The sequence below is a fragment of the Lissotriton vulgaris genome, chromosome 6, assembly GCF_964263255.1.
Source record: "Lissotriton vulgaris chromosome 6, aLisVul1.2, whole genome shotgun sequence".
Lineage (NCBI taxonomy): Eukaryota > Metazoa > Chordata > Amphibia > Caudata > Salamandridae > Lissotriton > Lissotriton vulgaris.
In genome coordinates, this window is record NC_141694.1 from 1,156,308,163 (window position 1) to 1,156,330,690 (window position 22,528).

General features: G+C 44.9%; 1 protein-coding gene across 1 annotated transcript in view; it reads right to left on the reverse strand.

Annotated features, from left to right (window-relative positions):
* Positions 1–22,528, reverse strand: part of LOC147708561 (chitin synthase chs-2-like) — a 709,679-nt gene that overhangs the window by 145,370 nt on the left and 541,781 nt on the right. The window contains exon 12 of the mRNA XM_086925750.1: positions 18,074–18,253. Within this exon, the coding sequence (XP_086781876.1) occupies positions 18,074–18,253 (180 nt within the window). The remainder of the gene's footprint in view (positions 1–18,073; positions 18,254–22,528) is intronic.

Below are 22,528 nucleotides of genomic sequence, written 5' to 3' on the forward strand. Positions count from 1 at the left end.
TTTCAGTACCTGGGTATTTACATTACCCTAGATGGGAAACTTTCATTCAGTAAGAATATAGAACGGATAATGGGTAGCGCGGTGGCGGATATGACCAGGTGGAGGCAACTGCCGCACACCCTATTGGGCCGGGCTGCAATGTACAAAATGATTGTCCTCCCCAAGTTCCTATATGCGCTCCAAAACAAATATTACCCGCTCCCGGCCACGACGATACCCAAAATTCACGCGGACCTTCGTACTTTTCTATGGCCGGGGAAGCAACCGCGGGTAGCCCTGTCGACGCTCCAACGCCACCAATATAGTGGGGGGATTTCGCTCCCCAACCTAGAGGCCTACTACTGGGCAGAACACTTAACACCAATAAATGATTGGATGCACGCCCCGGCGGAACACCCGACCTATGCGTTGGAAAGGTTCAAAATGTCCACCAAAAATCTATTGTACTATCTCTACGGAGGTGTGGTGAGGGTGCCGCTTCTACCGGCAACGGTAATCACACTGAACGCCTGGACCAAGGCCACAAGGCGAATTGGGTGGGAGAAGAGACCTACCCGGCAGACGCCGTTATGGCACTGTCAATGGTTAAAAGAACTCAGTAAGCTGCTCGGCTTCCGAAGGTGGGATGACATAGGCATATCAAATATCGGGGATGTGATTGCTAAGGGGGAACTGAAGTCCTTCCAGATACTTAAGACTGAATTTGGGTTGCACCACACACAACCCTTCAAATACACGCAGTTGAGACATGCTTGGAGGGCCCAAAATATCACGCTCACGGAGATACCGGAATATGCACCATTGGAGGGTAGGCTTCTTCAGGAACAGATCATGGGTCAGGCGGTATCCCTCACATATAAAACTTTGACCAATAACATGCTAGGCGACTAGGCAAGGCTGAGGAGCGTGTGGGAAGCGGAAGTGGGAGAAATGGAAGATCTGGACTGGGAGTTAGTCCTAATGCACCCCGGGAGGTGGCGATCAAATCGAGACTACGCCTCATCCAGCTGAATGTGCTGCACAGAACCTATTTTGATAGGGTACGACTCCTTAAAATGGGGAAAATAGAGGATCCGACCTGCCTTACATGCCGTCAACAGCAAGGGGACTTCTATCACACTATCTGGGCATGCGACAGAATACAAACATATTGGACGCACATATTCACGGAGCTAGGGGAGGTCCTAGGGGTGACTTTGTCGCAAGAACCTAAATTGGCACTATTAGGCATGACAAAGAGGTGGACCTGCCACGTCCACTGCTTATCTTCCTGGTGCTCGCATTGGTGGTAGCTAAAAGGGACATTGCAAAGTAGTGGGGGGCAACGGAAACACCCGACATAGAGGAGTGGAGGAGGGGCTTGGACTTATATATGGTGGCAGAAAGAGTGACTTATAAAGCAAGAGGCTGTCCCAAAAAGTTCCGAAGAGTATGGACAAAATGGAGGCAATACCATGGATTGGAGGGTGGGCAGTAAGGGGGGGGAGTCCGGGGAGGGGGGATCGAGACCATTACAGAAATACCAAATGTAACATTGCTGACTGTAAGAGCTTCGAATAGGCACACTACAGGGACAAGGCGGTGTAAACGAGACCAAGAATAGGATGGTGTAATGTTTGTGCTTTGTGGTTGGAGGGGGGGAGTAGAGGTGGGTATGCTGCATTGTATCATGCCTGTATTGTTAAAGTTATGAACACAAAATGCAAAAAAAAAGAGTTTTAGAAACAAAAAGTTGTGCAAACGGCTGACAGTGGCTGAATGTTGACGCTACGCCAGCAGATGATTCACTCTTTACATATGCTTAGTGATGCAACAATAAAAACAAATTAAAAAAAAAAATAGAACAGTTTTGGATGTTTATGGACTGTTGGCCAATATTGTTTGGAATATATGTAAAACATTCAAATATTTGGGATTGACAGTTCTCTGAATTCTGTTGATAAGAAGGTAAGAAAGGGGGCTCATATAGCCTGAAACTCTTTATCAGAAAGGTCGGTTGACAATGTGAGCTTCTCCATGCCCTTTAAATCCCATATTTTATGTTTACAGGCTCCGTGATCTGGGATCCTATTCGTGCCCCATAAGAATACTATTGCCTCAATAGCTGCACACAATGCAAGAGCCATTTGGTAACCACTGTGGGAGTACAGGGAGTATGTCAGGTTATTTGAGAGGCCTCAAGGTATGTTTGCAGGCAAGTGTGGTATTTCTTTATCTAAGATTGTACCCAGAACATCTAATACTCCTTTCTAATACCAAGTCAATTTGGGGCATTGCCAAAAAAGATGAATAAATGTCTCCAAGTTACTGTTACCCTTCCAGGAGCATTCCCGCTTTTGTGGATGACACTTGTGTATTTTTTGCTAAGGTATAGTGCCTGTGCACTGTCAGTTTCAATAATGTTTCCCAATATGCAAACCCTCTGCTATATGCTGCTCCATTTCTTATGAGTAAGGGTACGGCCTAGCATTCCTATTTTTGAACCATGCCATAGGTACCCTTGAAATAAAACAAGATATCTTTGGGATATACCCATAGTCATTTTTAGAAAAACTGGATCCCTGCTCTTGTCCAGAAGAAAGATCTTATAAATAGCTCCCATTTTATATCTAAGCCCATTCAGGTGGTATTCACCAACCCGAATGAGGGGAAGACACCTATGATAAAACATGCTACTTGTAATTGTGAGTGAAGTGTCTTCTCCTAATATGTAAATTTTCCTCTGTAGTAGTAGATGAGTCCATTTTTAGAGATTCTCCCGGTAGAAGCTCCTCATACCATTTTGTGTTTATAAATGTCTAACAGGTAGAATGTATGACTGCTGAAAGAAATCTCTCTCACTCTCCATTTATGTGTAGACACAAGATTGTTGCCATTGTCTTGAAGTGCCCAAACTTATTGTAATATATAAGTAAAATAATTATTTTCTTGACTAATTTGTTGTTGTTCCCAGGGCACTCTGGCTAAGGAAACTTTCAGTAATCCATACAAACCACACCTCCCTGAATTCCCCCGGTTTCTAGATTTCAGATATGCTCACAGTTGTAGGGTTGCCTAGATGCTATCTGACCCCATGCTGAAATGTTTCAGCCACCCCCCTTGGTAAGAGAGAGAAAATGTGGTGTTTTTAGACAGATGTTTGAGGTTTGCAGGGCATTCCAATTAGGAAAACGTGCTGGGATCTACACAAAAAACCCCACCCTGCATTTCAATTTGTATTTACTTCTCAGAAAAGTTGGGAGTTAGCAGGATTTCTTGAGTGCCAGCGACACTTGCCCAAGATAAAATTAGGTGTTTACATTTATAATTGTGATGTTTGCAAGGCATTTTGGGTAAGAACCATGCTGGATTATACCACCCTTGATTTCCCTGAGTCTCTAGGTTTCTGAAATGCCCAAGATTGTTTGGTTTCCCTGGGTACCATTTAACCTAATCCCCAAATACTGTAGCCATTCTCGATGTCAAGTTATGGGAAACTGTCATCTTAGTAGGCAATTCTGTCAAATGGGCTGCCAGAAAGTAGGCAAGCCACTCATTCTTTCTCCCACAGTTGCCAAAATAGTAAATGGTTCCTGGGGGTGCGGCCAGATGCCAAGAGAGTCCCATGGCCCTCCCCATTCTCTTTTCACTTTTTTTCACTGATTGTTTTGTGGACATTTATCCTTCCTGGGGAGGGCAGATTAGTGGTTAAAGCCTCAGTCTATAATCTGAAGGACAGGCCCTAACGACATTTCATTTTTTATTTTGTTCACTCATGGTCTGGTAGGTTTTCGACACCTCTGAGGGGACAGATTGGAATGTCTGTGATCCATTTGCCTATTCTGGGAACCACCAGTGAAACAAATGAGAAATAGAATGGTGTGCTGTAACTGACCCAGGGGGCAGGAAATTATATATCTAATGTCCATAAGCATCACTTGTATAACAAATGTAGGCAGGTAAGAGAATATGTGCCTCTAAATTATGGCTCAGCATGTGTACTAGGTGGTAGAATAAATGAAGAACAAATCCAAGATGTCTAGAGATAAATCACTCTGTCTTTCTGGGGCTATTGGTGAGATTATAAAGCCACTTTGATATTTGAATAGTTTAAACTGGTGTGTATTGGGGTGCTAAAAAACCTTGTAATGATGATTGAGTTAGATAGCTGAGAATGTAAGATGGAGTTTAAGTCATGACCGTTGACCATTGACCCACTTGGGCAGAACTTGGCGACAGAGCACCAAAAGTACTCATGATATATAATTTCCATTGGATATTATACCCATTTAGGCATTTGCTACTGTGTAGTTATAATTAGGACCTAGTTACCATAGGAAATTGATTTTTGTGGTTTGATAGTAATAACGTGGCTCATTCGACAAATCTTCACAAAACCTTCCCCAAAAAAGTTCATTCACCCCAGCTCCTTCGTTGAAAGTTTTGGGGTGATCCATCAAGCAGGGCCAAGAAAAAAAGTTAGCCTTGTGAGACAGTGCCAGAGAGACCCTAGTCCTAAAATTGTTTATTAATTTTAATTTGTTGTGTGATCAAGCGGAAGTCCCACAGAATTTATAAACAGAATAAAAAAAATATGGGATACCTCATTTTGTTTTTTAGACTCCATGGGATGGTCCAGACATGTATATATTTAGTAAATCATGAGGAGGGGGCATGCATTGGGCCCCCGTCCCTGAGCAAACTTTCTGCCCTGGGAGTCACATTACCTGGGGCCTGTCACATGGTTGACCCCAACACATGGGACAGAGTGATTATTTAGTTCCCTGTCTGCTGCAAATGTTGCCGGCTCCCATGTGGCCCCATAACACATGGGTTACTTGGTAGTGAGCTTTAGGGGCTCAGAACCTGCAGCCCGAACATTTTAGGAAATAGTGATGGTCCTGGGTGCATTTGGGCACTCAAAAATCCAAGGAATTAAAAAATGAATAATAAAGAAGCGGCTGGAGCCACTAATTTATTGTTCACTGCTCCTTGTCAGAAGCACCCCATAATTTTATTCATTGGCTTATTTGTATATTTTATCCTACTTTGTGGGGACCCAGTCTGTCAAGGTAGTGTATTGGAGGACTGCAGGTAGTGCAGCAGACCCCCAATAAACATCGATAAATAGTAACTATATGTTTCCTGGGATTTATAGAACGTAATCCCAGCAAAAGTTAATTATTTTTTTGAGATTTCCTCAAGCTGGAGATATTTTGTTCTTCAGTTGAGGATTGCAGGGACCCCTTGGGATTGGTCTTATGACTACATTAATGGCCTGAGAAGTGTAAAAGAATGACTGTATTAGTATTTACTGTTGGTGACAAAGCCTATAGGCCCATCTTCCAGCCGCGGTGCGTCCATTGGGGCGTAGGGGCGTAGCCCCACCAGCCACATGGACCCGCATCGCGGCCGCCGGCCGCAATCCATTCCTATCTCCATAAATTACTTTGACAGACAGACTCACTGTACATCACATGACAAAACATAATATATACCAGCGGCAGCCGCCGGGAATTGCGCAGGGGGGCGTGGCCTGCTGCAGCTTGAGTGACAGACAGTCCACACACTCAGGCTGCAGCAGACCGTAGTGCGCAAGTGCAAGTTGGTTTGCAACTTGCACAAGTATGCGCACACTCACCGCACTGTAAGGTCCCCAGCGGGACCTTGTTCTCTTGACAGCCCGGGTTTACAAGGGGCGACAGGGCGAGCAGCAAATGTGCCACCCTAGCCAATCCTGGTGCTGCATGCAGCTCCAGGACTGGCTGGTCCACCGGCGCAGCATCCCATTGGATGCCGCGCGCGTGGGGGGGGAACAGCATTGGTTGGTGGTGGGGACAGCGGCCATCTGGAAATTAAACTGCAGTAGGGTTTATAAAAGTTACATGGCGCGCCTCCGCCACCGCCCCCCCCCCCCCCCCCCCTCCCCCCCACCGGCCCTGACCTCCCGCACGAATCTGGCAGTGATTACTGCGAGCCTGGCCGAACTCGGCGCCCGGCAGCTCCACACTGAGAGCCGCTCAGGACATGTGCACTTCTCATTAGCAGGCCTGCAAATGTCACCGGCTCCTGCTCTTAGTTGTCTGCTTTTTTTTTCTGTTAACTTAAAAAAATAAAAAAGTTCAAACAGACCACCGATAAATTCCTAGCTGTGGCCTGAGTGAGGAAGCACATTTTTGGGAAGCAAATGTAAAAATGAAAGTCAGGAACAAGACTCGTGAATGTGGATTGTTTTCCTCTCCACTCCCATCCCAAATTTGCCAGTAAGCCTTGAACCGCTTTCCTGTAATAGAAAACGGCATAATGCACGTGTTGTTCTGCTGTGGTGAGTGACGGATGACTGTCATTTCAGTGGGTCATTTTCCCATTTAATAGCTAGACCTCGGATCACGTATTCCTGCGCTGTTAAACCGTTAGCATTGTTAATCTGATTTGGGCATTTAAGGCTGCAGCCGTCTCAAGTTCTCCCTTATCAGGCCTGTGTAGCTCCTTTAGATCGGTGTTGTTTTTTCTTTACATTCCTGCAGGTGTCAGAATGCAAAGAAAACAAAATTGCTGTTACCAATCGTGACAACGTGAGGTCTCAGTGAGTAGTGCCCATGGTGCTGATTAAAGAACCACCAGACCCCAGTTTATTTTTATTTATTTTTTTGTATAGCGCCGAAGTTAGCCCAAAGGCTGTCTGAGAGCTTTGCATTTGAAAAGTGCGAAGAGAAAAAACATTTGAAAATCAAAACCACAATTTGCTTCAGTTATATAAAATAATGTCACAGAACTGAAATAAAGACAAATTATTGTCAATCAAGAATGAGCTGTTACAGTTACATTTATGAAATATATCCAGTGAGTTGTCGATTTATAGTTAGAAAAAATAGGAAGGTGGCAATGGAATATAAATGTAGAGCATGTAGTTCTGGCTTACCTGCCTGATCTTATGTGAAGTTATGCAAATTCTCGTTGTATTACAATAGAATTAGATTAAACATGCTGCTTGACAAGAACCACAATGTTTCTAAATCGGATCCCAGCTTTGGTATTTGGTATTTGGTATTTTGGTATGAACTGGACAAATGCAACACAATAGATTTGCGAGCACATTAAAAACCAAGGAAAGGCTGTTTACTTCACTTTGCATTTTGAAACACTTGAATGTAATTTTAGTTATCTTACATTTATAAGTGCAAGGTTACAACTACTAAAACTCAAATCAAGGCAAGGCCTACTCACTGACATGGGGCAAGCTGATATCTCTAAATGTAGGCGGTAATCTGTGTTTGCCAAAATCTGGAATTGTGAATTTAGAGAATGGGATAATGGGAAATGTATTTTTACAAATTAACTTTCACTGACATGAAGGAAGTTTTAAGACAGTAAAATCTAGACTATCATCATTTTTTGCCAAACAAAACCACGGGTCTCCAATTAATGTTGACATGTTGCCTGTACATCTTGATATTTACCATGTCCACAACAGTCCTTTGCAATTTCGCTGTACTGAATGATCACATCATATTAGTAACATGTATACATTCCTTTGAGGTGGCCCTGGAGAGAATATCCATACATTTAATAATTACTCTTTTATTTCATTGACAGCTGTACCTGTTTTCTAACATAGTTCCAGAATTAATCAGTTTGTGAGAAAAATGCTAAGACTGAAATTGGAAGGGAGCCTAGTTTTTGAAAGTCTGACTACTTCAGTGTGTAAAATGTTAGCTGTTGTGATAAAAGTCAGTGTAAGGCAATAACTATGCAGGATGCCGCTTGCAATCACTCAACTCTACGTTTCATAGGCCTGAGATCTGAGTGGAGAGCCAGACTGCCTCTTGGACTTGTTAGAGTCCCATAAGGTTATCCCCCCAAACCCCCCTTTTGGGGTTCGGTCGCGCTCGCTGCGCTCGCGCACTACGGTGCTGTATGCTAATCACTTTGCGCCCCACCACTTTCAAATGTCACCTACCGCCCCTGCCATCTTCATATATTGATGTGGTGACCTCTTGATGAAGTCAGTAGACTTGACTTCTATATTGATGTGGTCACCCTTTGACAAAGCAAATAGGGTTGTTTCGTACAATGATTTAATGGCCCCTTGACAAAGCACATAGGGCTGTCTTCATATAATTATGTGATGACATCTTGACAAAGCAAATAGGCTTGTGTTGTATATTGATGTGGGGACCATTTGACAAAGCCAATAAGCTTGTTTTGTTTAATGATGCATTGACCCCTTGATAAAGCCAATAGGATTGTCTTCATATATTGACTGGGTCACACTTTGACAAAGCCAATAGGCTTGTTTTGTATAATGATTTGATGGCTCCTTGACAAAGCCAGAAGGCTTGTCTTCATATAATCATGACAAAGCCAATAAGCTTGCCAATTATATATGGATGATGTCACCTGTTGACAAAGCCAATAGGCTTGGTTTGTATTATGATGTGATGACCTCTTGACAAAGCCAACAGGAAATGTCTTCATATAATCATGTGGTGATCCCTTCTCAAAACCAATAGGCTTGCCATTTATATATTGATGTGGTCACCCCTTGAGAAAGCCACTAGACTCGCATTATTTAAAATGGCACCCCTTTATATTCTGATGAGCACTCTCATTGGCTACTTGTGCAGGTGGGGTTGGTGTAGGGTAGTAGTTGGCCATATCCTAGTTAGGTTTGAGGCAGGACTTGTCTGCGACAAGTCAGTGGCATCATATTTAGGTACAGTATTAAGATCATACTTTACATTAAACAACCCTAAATAAATTTCAGAAAAAAACAACAGTGAAAGTGACATGATAGGTAGGGTAAAAATATCTGACGTTACGTTTAAAAAACTCAGAAATTCACTGAAAAAAATGTTACAGTGACGTTTTAGTTAGCTTTGATGATAATATATTACGTCAAAGTGAAATTCACTGAAAAAATAAAGGTTAAATTGACATCATAGTTAGGTGAAAATTTTGCATAGAACTTATAATTCTAAACTAAAATAACTGAATTTCACCAGTTATAGTTATCTGTGCTAACAATAATTCGCGCCCTCGCCTTGTACAGTTTGCGCCTGCATAATAACTGCACCAAAATTACATTGTAATCTAAAATGTATAGTGGGTTATGTAAATGGTCCCATAGTGGCATCTTAGGGTTATGATGTCACCAGAACCCTCAATATCACTTGAGAAAACTTTACTTAAAGTTTAGTTAGATTGATAGGAGTTGAAGAGTGCCTACAACACAAAACCTCAAAAGAAAGGAAATGCAAGAATTAAGGTAGCATCTTAACCTTAACTCCCACCTATCATTTCCTATTCCAAGATTTCCCACATATGGTGCCATAATACACTATCAGTTGTCAGTGGCGGACCCAACTTAACGGGGTTGGTGAGGTGGGCGGGCGGGCAGGTGTGGGAGGGAGGGGCAAACAAAAGAAAATACATTTAAAAAAAACACTTATCTGCAGGCCAGCTGCTGCCTCTCAGTCCTCTTCGCCTGCTTCCAGGGCAGGAACCAGAAACAGGAAGCACCCGGGCTTTCAAACTCCCCTAGTCAATCACAACGCTGCTGAGCAGCATTGGTATTGGTCTGAGTGCAGTGGTTTGACACACAGAGAGGGACTGGGGGCCTGGGCATGTTCTTCACCCAGGCTGTAGTGCAGCCTGGGTGAAGAACATGCAAAGTGTGCAGGACTGTTTGGCCAGCCCGAGGACCAGCCACACAGTCCTGCACACTTAAATGAGTGCCTACCACTCCTCCCCTGTTCCTGTAAGAGCCAGGCCTGCCCCTAACCAGCTGAGACATGGAAAAATAAAATGCTAATAACAATAAATTGTTATCAGCACACCAATAAATCTGTTCATCCTCTCATCACTATAACATGCTGGAGTAACTGCTAATATTTCCTCAAACCAAATGCCATTGTACAATAACCTAATCCATTTATTTCTCACTTCCCCAGTCAGGCAAAGTCTCACTCACCAGGTGTCTTGCTTGCTCAAATTCACTTTTCTCATGAGGCAGGACATTGTAGATTTCATTAGCAGGTGTATTTGGCAAAAGTGCCTTTCGCACATGAACAAGGAACTTGTGACCCCCTCCCCCACACTCTAGCAGCTACAGCAAGGGTGTAGGTCTTGATGGGCCTCTTCTGACTGCAACTCTGCAGACAGAGGCTCATAATTAACATGGAAGGGAAGGTAGGTGAGTCAGTGGGATGATGGATGGATGGAAAGAAATGGTGGATGGACGGGTGATGGAAAGGATGGATAGATGAATGAGTGAGTGAAAGTATGGATGTAAGGGTGGGTGAGTGAAAGGATGGATGAATGAGTGAAAGGGGGGATGAATGTAAGGAAGGGTGGATGGATGATTGGATAAGTGAAGTGGTAAATGAATGGATGGATGGCTGAAAGGGTGGATGATGAAAGAAATAATGGATAGATGACTGGATGGATGGATGGATGGATGACTCAAAGCATAGGTGGATGAGTGAAAGGGTGAATAGATATATTAATGAGTGGATAGATGTATGTATAAATGAGGTAAGGGGGGATAGATGGCTGAGTGAAAGGGTGAATAGATGGATGAATGAATTAGAGGATGGATGGACGAATGTATGGATGGAGTGGAAGGGTGTGTAGATAGATGAATGAGTGAAATGGTGGATGGGTTAATGAGTGGATGGATGGATGAGTGAGTGAAATGATGGATGGGTGAGTGAAAGGATGGATGCCTGGATGGATTGGTTTGAAGGTGGATAGGTTGAATATGGATGGACAGAATGATGGATGGATAGATGGATGGAGGTAATGGACAAAGACTGAATGATAGTTGAAAGAGAGAATGGATGATAACATTTAAAGGTGAAATTATGGATATCAATGAATGGATTGAAGGGTTAAAGTATAAATAGATTGATTCTAGAATGAGAAAGACAAGAGAGCTCTCACAGAGAGGGTTGTGATGACTTGCTTCGCGTGCTTGATGCCATGAGAGCTTTGGTTCAAAGTAGGGAGTATTTAAATTTTCTGGCTACTCCCTTGCACATGAATATTTAAATTCTACATACACACAAAACACATTTAAAAGAAAAGTAGAAACAGGGCAAGAAACAGAAAATTTTGTTAGTTCATAGTGATTTCTTTTTTGAGGGTTTACTGCAATTGATCTTAATGCAAAAAGAACAATTAATGGACAGAATGCAGAAAAATGTCACACATTCACCCAGTACAGAGATATGGGTCGAAATCCATCTTTTTTTGCTCACCATGCCATTCCAGTTTGAACAAAGCCATATGCAAATCAGTCTTCACCCTGTGCCCAGTGGGAACAGTCCAGCCTGAACTGTCAGGCAAGGTCCTCCCTGAACTTGAAACAAGCATCCTAGAACCTGTTTCGGGGTTTCACCCTCATCATCCAGGATAGCTTGACTCCAGTGGCATGGAGAGCACAGGACCCACGTCTGGGCATACCCGCCCCACTCGGAGTGACAAATGCAAAATGACCAATTGATGGCCAGAATTCAGAACAATGTCATACATTCACCCCCGAACAGATATCAGGGCCTAAATCCATCGTTTTTTTGCTCCTCATGCCATTACAGTTTGAACCCAGCCATACGCAAATCAGTCTTGACCCTGTGCCCATTGGCAACAGTCCAGCCCGAACTGCCAGGCCAGGTCCTCCTTGGACTGGAAACAAGCATCCTACGAACGGTTTCGGGGTTCACCCCTCATCAGCCATGATAGCTTGACTCCAGTGCCATGGAGAGCACGGAACCCACGTCTGGGCATACCTGTCCCACTCGGGGTGACAAATGCAAAAAGAACAATTGATGGACAGAATTCAGAACAATGTCATACATTCACCCCAGTACAGATATCTGGGCCTAAATCCATCGTTTTTTTCCTCCCAATGCCATCCCAGTTTGAACCCAGCCATATGGAAATCAGTCTTGACCCTGTACCCAATGGGAACAGTCCAGCCCGAACTGCCAGGCCAGGTCCTCCCTCGACTGGAAACAAGCATTTTAGGTCAGCTTTCAGGGTTTCACCCTTCATCAGCAAGGATAGCTTGCCTCCAGTGGCATAGAGGGCACGGAACCCACGTCTGAGCATACCCTTCCCACTCGGGGTGACAAATGCAAATAGAACACTTGATGGCCATAATGCAGAACAATGTCATACATTCACCCCGGTACAGATATTTGGGCCTAAATCCATAGTTTTTTTGCTCGCCATGCCTTAATGTCAACACTCATGGGACAGAAAACCAAATCACTGAGGCAAAAAAGTCTCTGCTTTCTCTGGCACACACCAACCCACCCACCACATCTAGAGATTCCCGTTGTTTGAATTGAGATTTTCCGCTGAGAGTGTTTCAACGTGACATGCCCGAATCATTTTCAGCAAAATTGCTCAGATCTAGTTTTCTATCCTACGAACTTCATGCCATTCCTGGCAGAGCCAGGTAGGAAAAAACTCAACTGAAGATGTTCCACTCTAAGTAGGGCGGACCAGTGAACACCACGTAGTCTGTGGTGACTGACTAGTGGTGAAGTGGTTTTTGATGCCGTTCCGGTTTAGGCTTCTCTGTTAGAAAGACAAGAATTCTCCGACCTCTAAATGAGATTGGAACCAAGATATGATTGGATGGGACAGCCATCAATTTTTGTTAAATTTGGCATATGCTTGCCACCTTTCATTGATGATTGTGGGGTGGTTTCAAGGTTAACTGACAATTGTAACCATCCTTAGACAAGCGAGTTGAAAATAAGGTTGATGTTCTCTCAGCTTGAACTAAGCATAAGTGTGCAGTGATTTTAGTTACTTCTTTGTGTCCTAGACCCAATGTTGTACCTTTAAAGGGTCCCAAGTGAGAAGTAATTAGCCTTAATAGTCCCGTAAATTGATACACATTAATGTGCTTAGGTATTAATGGACATTAAACATAATGGCCCAAAGCAGTAGGGAGTTTCAGTGGCCATTGGTGGGAAGGGTCATCAATGGACCCATGCATTTATGAGCATCAATTGTGCCATGATGTATCCGCCTGGTCTTGCTGGAGAGACATGGATTTGGTTACGCCTCTTCTACACCATGCAATGGATGGTGGTGGCAAAATTGCCAGTTTGGTTCTTCAGAATTTGCCCAAGTTCAGGAGCTATTTATTGCAAATTTGCCCAGATTTGCCCTAGAGGTTAAAGGGTTGTAGTTGCCATGTTCCTTCTTCCCCAATGACAGAATGGGGGAAACCCCCTCAACAATGCGGGCTGAGCCACACGTGTTGTTTCCCAGCAAGCCGTATCACAATTGCCTTAACCATGCATGCGCCTTAACATCTCATATGCCTGGTTAAGGCAATGTGCGGTCTAGTTGCCAAGTGGATGCACAGGAAGGGTGAAGACAGGAAGAGGAAGGACTATCGGGAATCATGACAGGAGGCGGTGAGGTAGGTGGGGCTGGGGCTTGGTCTTGGGGGGTGTAGGGGTAGTTTTTCGGGGTGGGGGTAGGTTTTACGACCCAGGAGGGGGTCGGGAGAGTTGTTAGGGTGGGTGGGGGACAGTTTTTAGGGCTAAGGGTGGGGGAAAAGGGGCAGTTTATATGGCAGGGAGCAGTGTTGGGCTAGTTTAGAGATGTATGGGATAGTTTAGGGCTCAGGGCAGGGAGGCTGGGGTCAGGGCAGGGCAAGGTGGAAAGGGACAGTTTACAGGGGTGTGATCTTTACCCCTCATGCCCCTTTACCCATCATGTCTTTACCACAAAATTGTGTGACAAAGGCATGCGTGCTAAAGATGTGGTTGTGGTAGAGAGCGCTTGGTACTGGCATTCGTTGTACCATCATACAACCCAGGATAGGTATTTCTATTTTAAACCCTCCTAAGCCCTGTTTAAGGAATGGAAGGAGTTTTGCCACCCCTCCTTTACCCCTAAATTCTCTGGCTCTGAACATGTGGCAACTGACAGGGTAACACTGCAGGAGGAAAGATCACTGGCTGTTTGGCAATTTAACTAGTACCACCCCACTGTGGACTCCCCACCTTAAATTCACAGATTAAAATGGAAAAGAGACAAGAATTAAGAAGATACTTGCATCCTTTGGTACAATGCTGCTCACCAGAACTGTGAAGCTTTAACAATTGGTTGTTGACAAAACAAATCCAGGCAAAAAGGCTTAGCTCTTATAAAACTAGAAAGCTTCACAAGGTATAGAATAATATTGACCTCCACGTTGAAGGTAAAATGCGTACCAGCACGCTGTTTTTTTCTGTTGTGCCGAAGTATTACATGTTAATTTGTTATGTTAATTGATTTTTTGAGCGCACAGCTGCCCCAGCGAAGGGGCGTCCCGGCGCTATATCTGAGAAGGTAACATAACTAACAAAAATAGACAAAGTAGGGAAATTTTAATAAGGCAGGGGGAAATGATACGTTTTAACAGCTTTCCTGAAAGCAAAAAGATCTTCTAAAGATCGAATATGCACAGGGAGCGCGTTCCAAAGCTTGGAGGCCAACACAGTGAAGGAACGGCCGCCTAGTCTGCATTTTTGGAAGCGTGGAACGAGTGCTAGATTTTGACCTGCAGAGCGAAGGCTACGTGAAGGAGTGTACAGGGTCAGGAGGTGCCGGAGGATGGTAGGGGTGTCGGTTTTAAGAATTTTAAACGCGAAACACAGAGTCTTAAACTCTATGCGTCTGATTACAGGCAGCCAGTGTAGTTTAAAGATTGTGCTGCGGGCTGAACAGAAGCGTGGCAGGCCTACCAGGGCCCTGGCAGCCGCGTTCTGCACCCGTTGGAGTCGCAGGACCTCCGCCTGATTGGCACCCAAAAACAGTGAACTCGCGTAGTCAAGCCTTGATGATACACTAGCTTGAATCACCATCTGGCGAGTGGAGGCATCGAAAAATTTGAGGATAGGCCTCAAACCACGAAGAATGCCGAAGCATGTAGATGCCACCTTCTTAGTGTGACACGAGAAGGTTAGTTTAGAGTCCAGCCACACGCCAAGATTTTTAAGTTCGGAGACCGGTTTAGGGGGGGGTCCCAGCTCGTTAGGCCACCAGCTTGCACCCCACAGATCAGGATGTTTCCCTAATACCATCAACTCGGTTTTGAGGGCGTTGAGCTGTAAGCAGTTGGTAGTAAGCCAGCCAGCAACAGCCCTCAAACCATCCGCAAAGTTTGATGCCAATTGGTCAGAGTCCCCATTGAGAACCACCGCCAACTGGGTATCATCGGCGTATGATACCATTGTGAGACCCCAACTCTTCGCAACTGCCGCCAAAGGTTGGACGTATAAGTTGAAGAGAGTGGGGCTCAACGCCGATCCCTGCGGAACTCCTTGAGTGATGGCATGAGGCTTAGATCCGAACGGTGGCACTACTACCTGAAATGATCGTTCCGAAAGGAACGATTGAAACCAATCCAACGCCTTGCCAGATATGCCAGCCTCACCAAGCCTGCGGATAAGAATGGTGTGGGATACAGTGTCAAAGGCGGCACTGAGGTCTAATAAGACCAGTGCCGCCATTTGACCTGCATCTAGTACAGAGCGGAGATATTCAACCATATATAGGAGTGCCGTCTCTGTACTGTGTCCAGATCTAAAACCATTCTGTGTAGGATCCAGTAGGTGTGCAGAGGTCAGATGTTTCGTTAAGATGTTATTCACATGAGCCTCTGTGATCTTTGTCACCCATGGAAGGAGGGAGATAGGTCGATAGCTCTCCGGCTTCACTGGATCCAGTCCCGGCTTCTTTATAATGGGCATGACACAGGCAGCCTTCCAGCTAGGTGGAACTAACCTGGTGGTAAGGGATTGATCCACCAGTTGTCGAATCGGTGGGAGGCAGATGGACGCCGAGTCCAAAAACTGGGCCGGTCTCAAAGGGTCATCCGGCGAGCCAGACTTGACCTTGGCCGCTAGGAGATTAAACTCCTGTTCCGATGGTATGGGGAGCAAAGCCAAGCACTGTGAGGTACGCAATGTGAAAGTCGTACTGTCAGGGTCAGCTTTGGGAAAAGAGCGATAGATGGTGTTTACTTTCTGCACAAAGAAGCTGGCTAACGACTCACAGTGAGCAAGGGAGCAAATCTCCGTAATAGGAAGTCTGTTCGCTGTGAGCTCCTTCAAGACTTTAAAGACCAGTTTGGACGGATTGGAATTCACCTGGAACTCTCTAGCATAGTAGTCAGCTCGAGCCCGGCAGACAGCTCTATGATATATCTTTACCTTAGCCAGGTAGCATACCTTTAGATCTCTGTCATAGTTCTTCCTCCATGCTCTTTCGGCTTGACGGCAGGTGGCTTTAGTCTACATAATTGAAGCTGTGTTATATATATATTCTACTACACTTTTACGTTTTGTTTTTGGAAACCTTATTGCTTTTTTCTTTGTGTGTTCACAAAAGGCGGTGAGATAATTGAGCCAGTTTAAGGAAGCACATTAGCACACAAGCTTTTATAAAGATCAGAAAATAGGAGTCAGATAGAGGGTAAGAGCAGGGCCGTCTATAAAGCATTATAGGCCCCTGGGCAAAGCAGTGGGCCCTGCCTACATTATCACTCACAAGACTACAAATGTTTTACAGAAAATGAGTGTTAAATTCTGCTCATGGGGCCCCCGGGCAACTGCCCGGCGTGCTCATGTGTTAAGATGGCAGTGGGTATGGGCCAACCATCTTGATCCTAAATCCTGCACACCAAGAAGTGTTCATGATGAGAAGGCTAGGCTGACATTTGAGCAAAACTTGTCTTCTGGTCTGGGGAGTCTATATAATGTGAATTGATTGTTGAATATCTATGTTTCAGCATAGAGTTGGTCCAAAGTTGTGTATAGTGGCCATTAGGACCCCCTTAGGAAAATGTATTTCAAATCCATAGATTTTTGCTGCTCTCTCTGTGCAGGCTAAGCACACAGGCCTTTCATGCCACTTCCCTATCTCCCTAATGGGCGGGTATCTTTCAAACAAAAAAGAAGAACATTCTGGATGAGTTTTAAGCTGCCCCATTGCTTTATTCACAGTTGTGAACATTGTACCAGGGCTGCTTTCACCTGTCCCTAGGAGTATCCTTCACTTTAAATAAATGATGGTGAAATAGGTCCAGAGCCATTGCAAGACAGGCCTTTTATTCCACTGGGCATTCGCCCAGTGGAGCACTAATAGGCCGGTTTTTAATGGCCAGGGCCACTCCTGGTGCACTGTCACTTTTACCAGCTCCCTAGGCTAATTGAAGCAGGTACAGGGGAACTTCCAATGAAAGAAAGGGAGAGGAGGAAGAGACGGAAAGTGATCTGAGGAGATAAAATGGATGGATGGATGGATGGATGGATGGATGAATGAATGGATGGAAAGAGATTATCCGAGGGGACAATGGGAGCAGGGCAAGTTTGACATTTTTACCAGGGCTGCTTTTGGTTCCCCAGTCCATCTCTGTTCAGAACAGGAAACAACAGCCCGGTACTATGATGGCAGCTGCCAACTACTTCAGTCCCTCTTGCCATACAAAATGCAACAGGCAGAGAGGCAAGAAGACGACGACAGATGACAGCAGCCCCCGGGCCCTATTCACAATTGCAAGGAAAGCCCTGGCCCTCTCTGCAGCGTTACAAATGGGGGTGGTGATGGACGGAGCATCTGAACCAATCAAACACTCACACCCAGTCAACAGATCTGGGTTTAATCCATCACCGTTCTTCAGCCCGCGCTGCCACCCCAGTTCTCTGCAGAGTAGCAGCATCTCTGCCCTGTTCTAGTATCCATTTTCTTAAATGCGCAAATTCCTCCACTCATGGAAATGTGGAGCAATAGGAGAAATAACATAAAACCTCCCGGCCCGTAGGTAAGACCAGGAGGTAGGTTAACCAAAATTTACATTTTTCATCAGATTACAAAGTACTACATTTGTCAATGAGTGTCATGTGAATTTCATTTTAACTGGCTGCATAAGAGGCAATTTACAGACCACATTTGAGGTTAATTGGACGTGAGAATATTGCGTATCTCTGATATTTCTCATACGAAAGGGTGTAATAGGTAATAGAAATGTACATATCAAGGTATCTCGACCAGACCATATTTGTAGAAGCCAGCCACTCACCTATGATAGACAGGAACGTAGCTGTCATCAGGAATGCATAGCAGATGCTCATGAAGGCAGCAATGCAGATTTGTGTGTTGGGCTTGGCCACGAAGCAGAGTAGCAAATATAATGCCGGAGGAGAGATAGCTAACAGGATGCTTAAATTTTCATTCCAATTAAACAAAAAGCTGAAGGCACCTGTAATGTAACAATCAGGGCAAACTGTTAACTAACTATGGCTTATGCAGGTGTTTTTGCATATCACTATCCACAATTAATTTTATAATACAAAACCTGTTTCACAACATCTATGGAACTTTTGAGTTCTCATAGTTCAGTTAGTCAGAGACTTAAATTGCTTGGCCTCTGGGACTATGTGATTATGCAGCTGGGGTGTTTTTCAGATGATTATAGATTTATTGAACTTGAGGCATATTGAAGTAGCTTCTGTATAATTTTCAGATGTCAACATAAAATAGTTTCCAGCGCAAATACCTTACAAAAATAGATGCAGCACTCCAGGTGAAACCAAGGTGGCAGACAAGTGACCCCACATTCCCCTCCCCCAAAAAGAAATAGGCCCGGGGGTTGTGGTTCTCATGGCCCTTCAGTAGCTTGGGGGAGGGCTGCATGCCCCCTCCAAAATAAACGACAGCTATGGGGATGGGGTTCCTACGGCCTTTAGAAGGCCTGGCTGGGGGGCCACTCACCCCCACTCTCCAAAATTAATGCTTAGCCCTGGTGGATGGGGTCCCCAGGGCCTTTAAAAGGATCGGGGGCACACACCTCTCCCCACCAAAAAAATGATTGATCTCGGGGAATAGTGTTCCCAGGGCCCTTACGAGGCCACTGCCCTGTAAGTATGGAAACAGACTATGATGCAGAGGAACAAATAAACCTATATTTCAAAAGTGAAAACAATTAATGAATCCCTATCACTGAGTATTAAATCTCTACATTTTTTTTCTTTTTCCTTGTTACTCAGATACCAACTCCTAGAGTCATATACAAAAATATATTTTATCTTTTTATGACAAAAAACACACAAAACATATACAAAGGTAAATACATACATATACATGTACAAATCCTTCCTACCCAGTCTTACTTTATGTGGATACTAATTATAAACAAGAGGCATAATTCAAAAAGCAATTGGAGAAAAAGAAGTAGTCCAATACACACTTGAGGGAATAAGTCAACCCTCCACTTAGTACAAGGAGAGTGTAATCAATTGTTCAATACAATCATGATTTGTCGGACTCTTCCTTATTGTGGGGTCGACGCCTTTCAGACCATTAATTCGGGCCTCATCAGGACAAGGGTAAAAGGAATACAATGCCATTTAATTCAGGGGGATTCAATGCTAGTGCTACAGGAGAAGACTCCTCTCAAACGCTCGAGTATTAGTGCTGGAGCTGTATATTGAAGCGTGACAAACCCTGTTCAGCAAATGTTTGAAGTCAGCTACTTTGGAGCAGTAGTCCCGTGTAAGGAACAGGGCCGGGCTGGCCATAACGGGCACCGGGCAATTCCCCGGTGCGCCGCACGGGTGGGGGCCGGTTTTGGGCCCATGGGGGCCGTTTTTGTTACAGGGCAATTACATAGCTGCAAAATCGGCCCTGTACCAAAATCGGCCGAAAACCAGCCCAACAATTATCTCGGCGGTACCTCCAACCCCCCGAGTGGGGAGGGGGGAGAAGGCCGAGCACTTTGCCAGGGCCGGTTGTAGTTCCCAGTCCGGCCCTGGTAAGGAAGCTGAACACTCAGGGGATAGATTATATTACTATTCTCCTTCTACCACAGTACCACTATTGCAAGCTCGCGGCTGCTCAAATTACCATAATCTTCCGGCAGCGTTCTCCGTGACTGAAGAATGCAGCCGAAAGATTATGGTAATGATTACTTGCCGGGATGCGGTAGGAGTATCAGTGCAAACCCCAATTCTTTCGAAGTCTTCCCCCATGAATAAATAAACATCAGCCCTTCGGGTGGGTTCCCTTGGGCCCTTGTGTGGCTCGATGAAGGGAGACACCGCCCCATCCCGATTAAAAAAAACCTAAAGGCCCCAGGAGGATGGGCTACCTGGGGACTTCAGAAGACATGGGGAGGAGGGCTCCATGCCCCCCTCCCCAAATATAAAAACTGTGAATGTGAAATGAGTGGCACAGCTGTTCATTTCACATTCACTTCCCCCAGAGGAGAAACCTATTATACCTTACAAGGGCTTTTTTATTAAATATTTTTTGTTGCTCGTGGTGCCCCTAGAAGGGGTAGAGGCACCTCCAATCATTTTTTAATGTTGTGGAGGGCTGTAAGGAGCACAGCACCCCCACAGTAATATAATAAAAACACAGTAAGTATCCTGGATCATGAAACCGTTGATCCAAAGAAAGCTTGCCATATTATTTAAGCACTCTGAGCAGGAGCTGTATACTCTTCAGAAGGAGCCCCTTGTGGTTGGTTCTATGGCTGCACTTTGTGGTATGAAAAATGTTAAAAAAGACTCAAAGACATGTTTAATGTTATTTTTTAATTTTTTTGTGAAAATTGCTTTTATAAAACATTTCAATATATGAATTTATGAAATGTACATATAATTATAGATATTGGTGACTTTCTTTCAAAGCAAATAGGTTTGCTTTAAATATGTTGATGTGTTGACCACTTGATGAAGTCTACAGGCCTGCCATTTTCTATATTTTGCTATTTCGACCCTTTGACAAAGCCAGTAGGACTGCCTTACTTAAACTTACATCCTTTATATTGCTACATGAAATAGTGAGTCATTGGCTGCCGGGTGTAGACCTCCATGAGGGTCCACAGCACGCACAACAATGGACACCCATTGAAATCCATTAAAAAAGATTATTGGTAATTACAGTTGGAGGAGCAAGATGGAATCTCCGTGAGCTCTCGTCACTCGGCCAAACCACGCCGGAAGCGTTACGCTCGGCCAGCCGCCCTGCGCAGACCTGCCAGATGTCAGATGTCAGAGCGAGAGCGTGAAGGATGCAGAGGCTGACTCTGGAACGGCGAGGCTGGAAAGTTACAGGGGCATTAAAGACGGCGAAGACATCTAATACTTTCTTTCGAGCGGACTCACAAGCTAAACTCGACGAGCAAAAGCTTCAAAGCAGTGTGTTGGGGTCGTTTTTTTTATTAATCGCTACTGTCTCCAGCCCGCAGACTCAGTGGATTTATTTGTATTTTGCGGCCGCAAGCCTTCTTCAAACCGGCCTCTCTTTCATTATTTCCCCGGCCGTGGGCAGAGGTCATCTCCACAAAATATTCCACTGCAGACGGTGCATCATAAACTCCCGGACAGCGCGGAGAGGCCCCAAAACAAAGACTCCGGTTTCTGTGAGTGAAACAAAAACCTCCAGAGACCCAGTGACAGTGGCTGATGGAACGGCAATATCAGGAGGAGCACTGGGAGGATCTGCCATCCTTAAACCAGAGGTTAGTGCTGGGCTGAAACAATTGGGGAAACCGACTGCTAAACCAGGGGTGGGGGGGGGGGCGATTAAAGACGCTAACATTTCAGATGCAGCATGCCCCCCCCCCCTGGCAAAAATATTTTTGGGGATTAAAAAGACTCACCACAATCCCGCGCTTAACCCCACGCTACATCCTAAAACTCTAAGTGTCTCAATACAAGAGGGGAACGCCGAAAGAGAGAGCCTTGGAGGGGGACCCACTCTCGATGCAGAAGAAAATGCGCTTAATATATCGGTGCACCTTCCCGCGCCCATCAAGGATGCAGTAACTCTCCCCAGCTTCCCTGGTAGACCAGCCATCCAGCAACCTCTCTCCACCTTATGCACCTGACATTACCAGCCAACAACCCTGCCTTGAGATCGCATCTCTCACTAACAACCCACAGTCAGACGAGATTGATAAGGTAATCCAGAACTTGCAGCCACCTTCCATTCCTCAGAACCCCTGGACACCCGAGGCCGGAATAGAGCACTTTTACTCTGTTTCAGACGGTACTCTCTAGTCCTCTAGTAATGAAGCGTTGGATGGCGCCAGCGAAGGTGATAGTGAGATCTCACACAAGGAAATCAGCACTGTTCAGCGTTCCAAGAAGCCCAGTAATATGAGTAAGCGGCGCAGTCAGTTATAGTGGGATTATTCGGACTCCCAAATGTCGTACCCACCTGACGAGGATGATCACAACTCTACTCAGTGGGGGAGCTCAAAGACCCCTCCGACTGACTCCTCCGAACCCTCTCTAGGGTCCATTCTAGCCTCAATTAAGGAATTTCAGGTGGAAGTTCGGGCTGAAAACCGAACAGCCAAAAATACCGCAAAAAAATTACAAAGTGGACTAAGACGCCTGAACAAACCTGCTCCGACATCAGCGACCGTATTACTATGGTAGAGGCGCGAACAGAACATCTAGAGGCAGAAAGCCTTGTTGCCAAGCAACAGGAGGAGTCCAGCACAGCCTGTATGATCGATCTAATG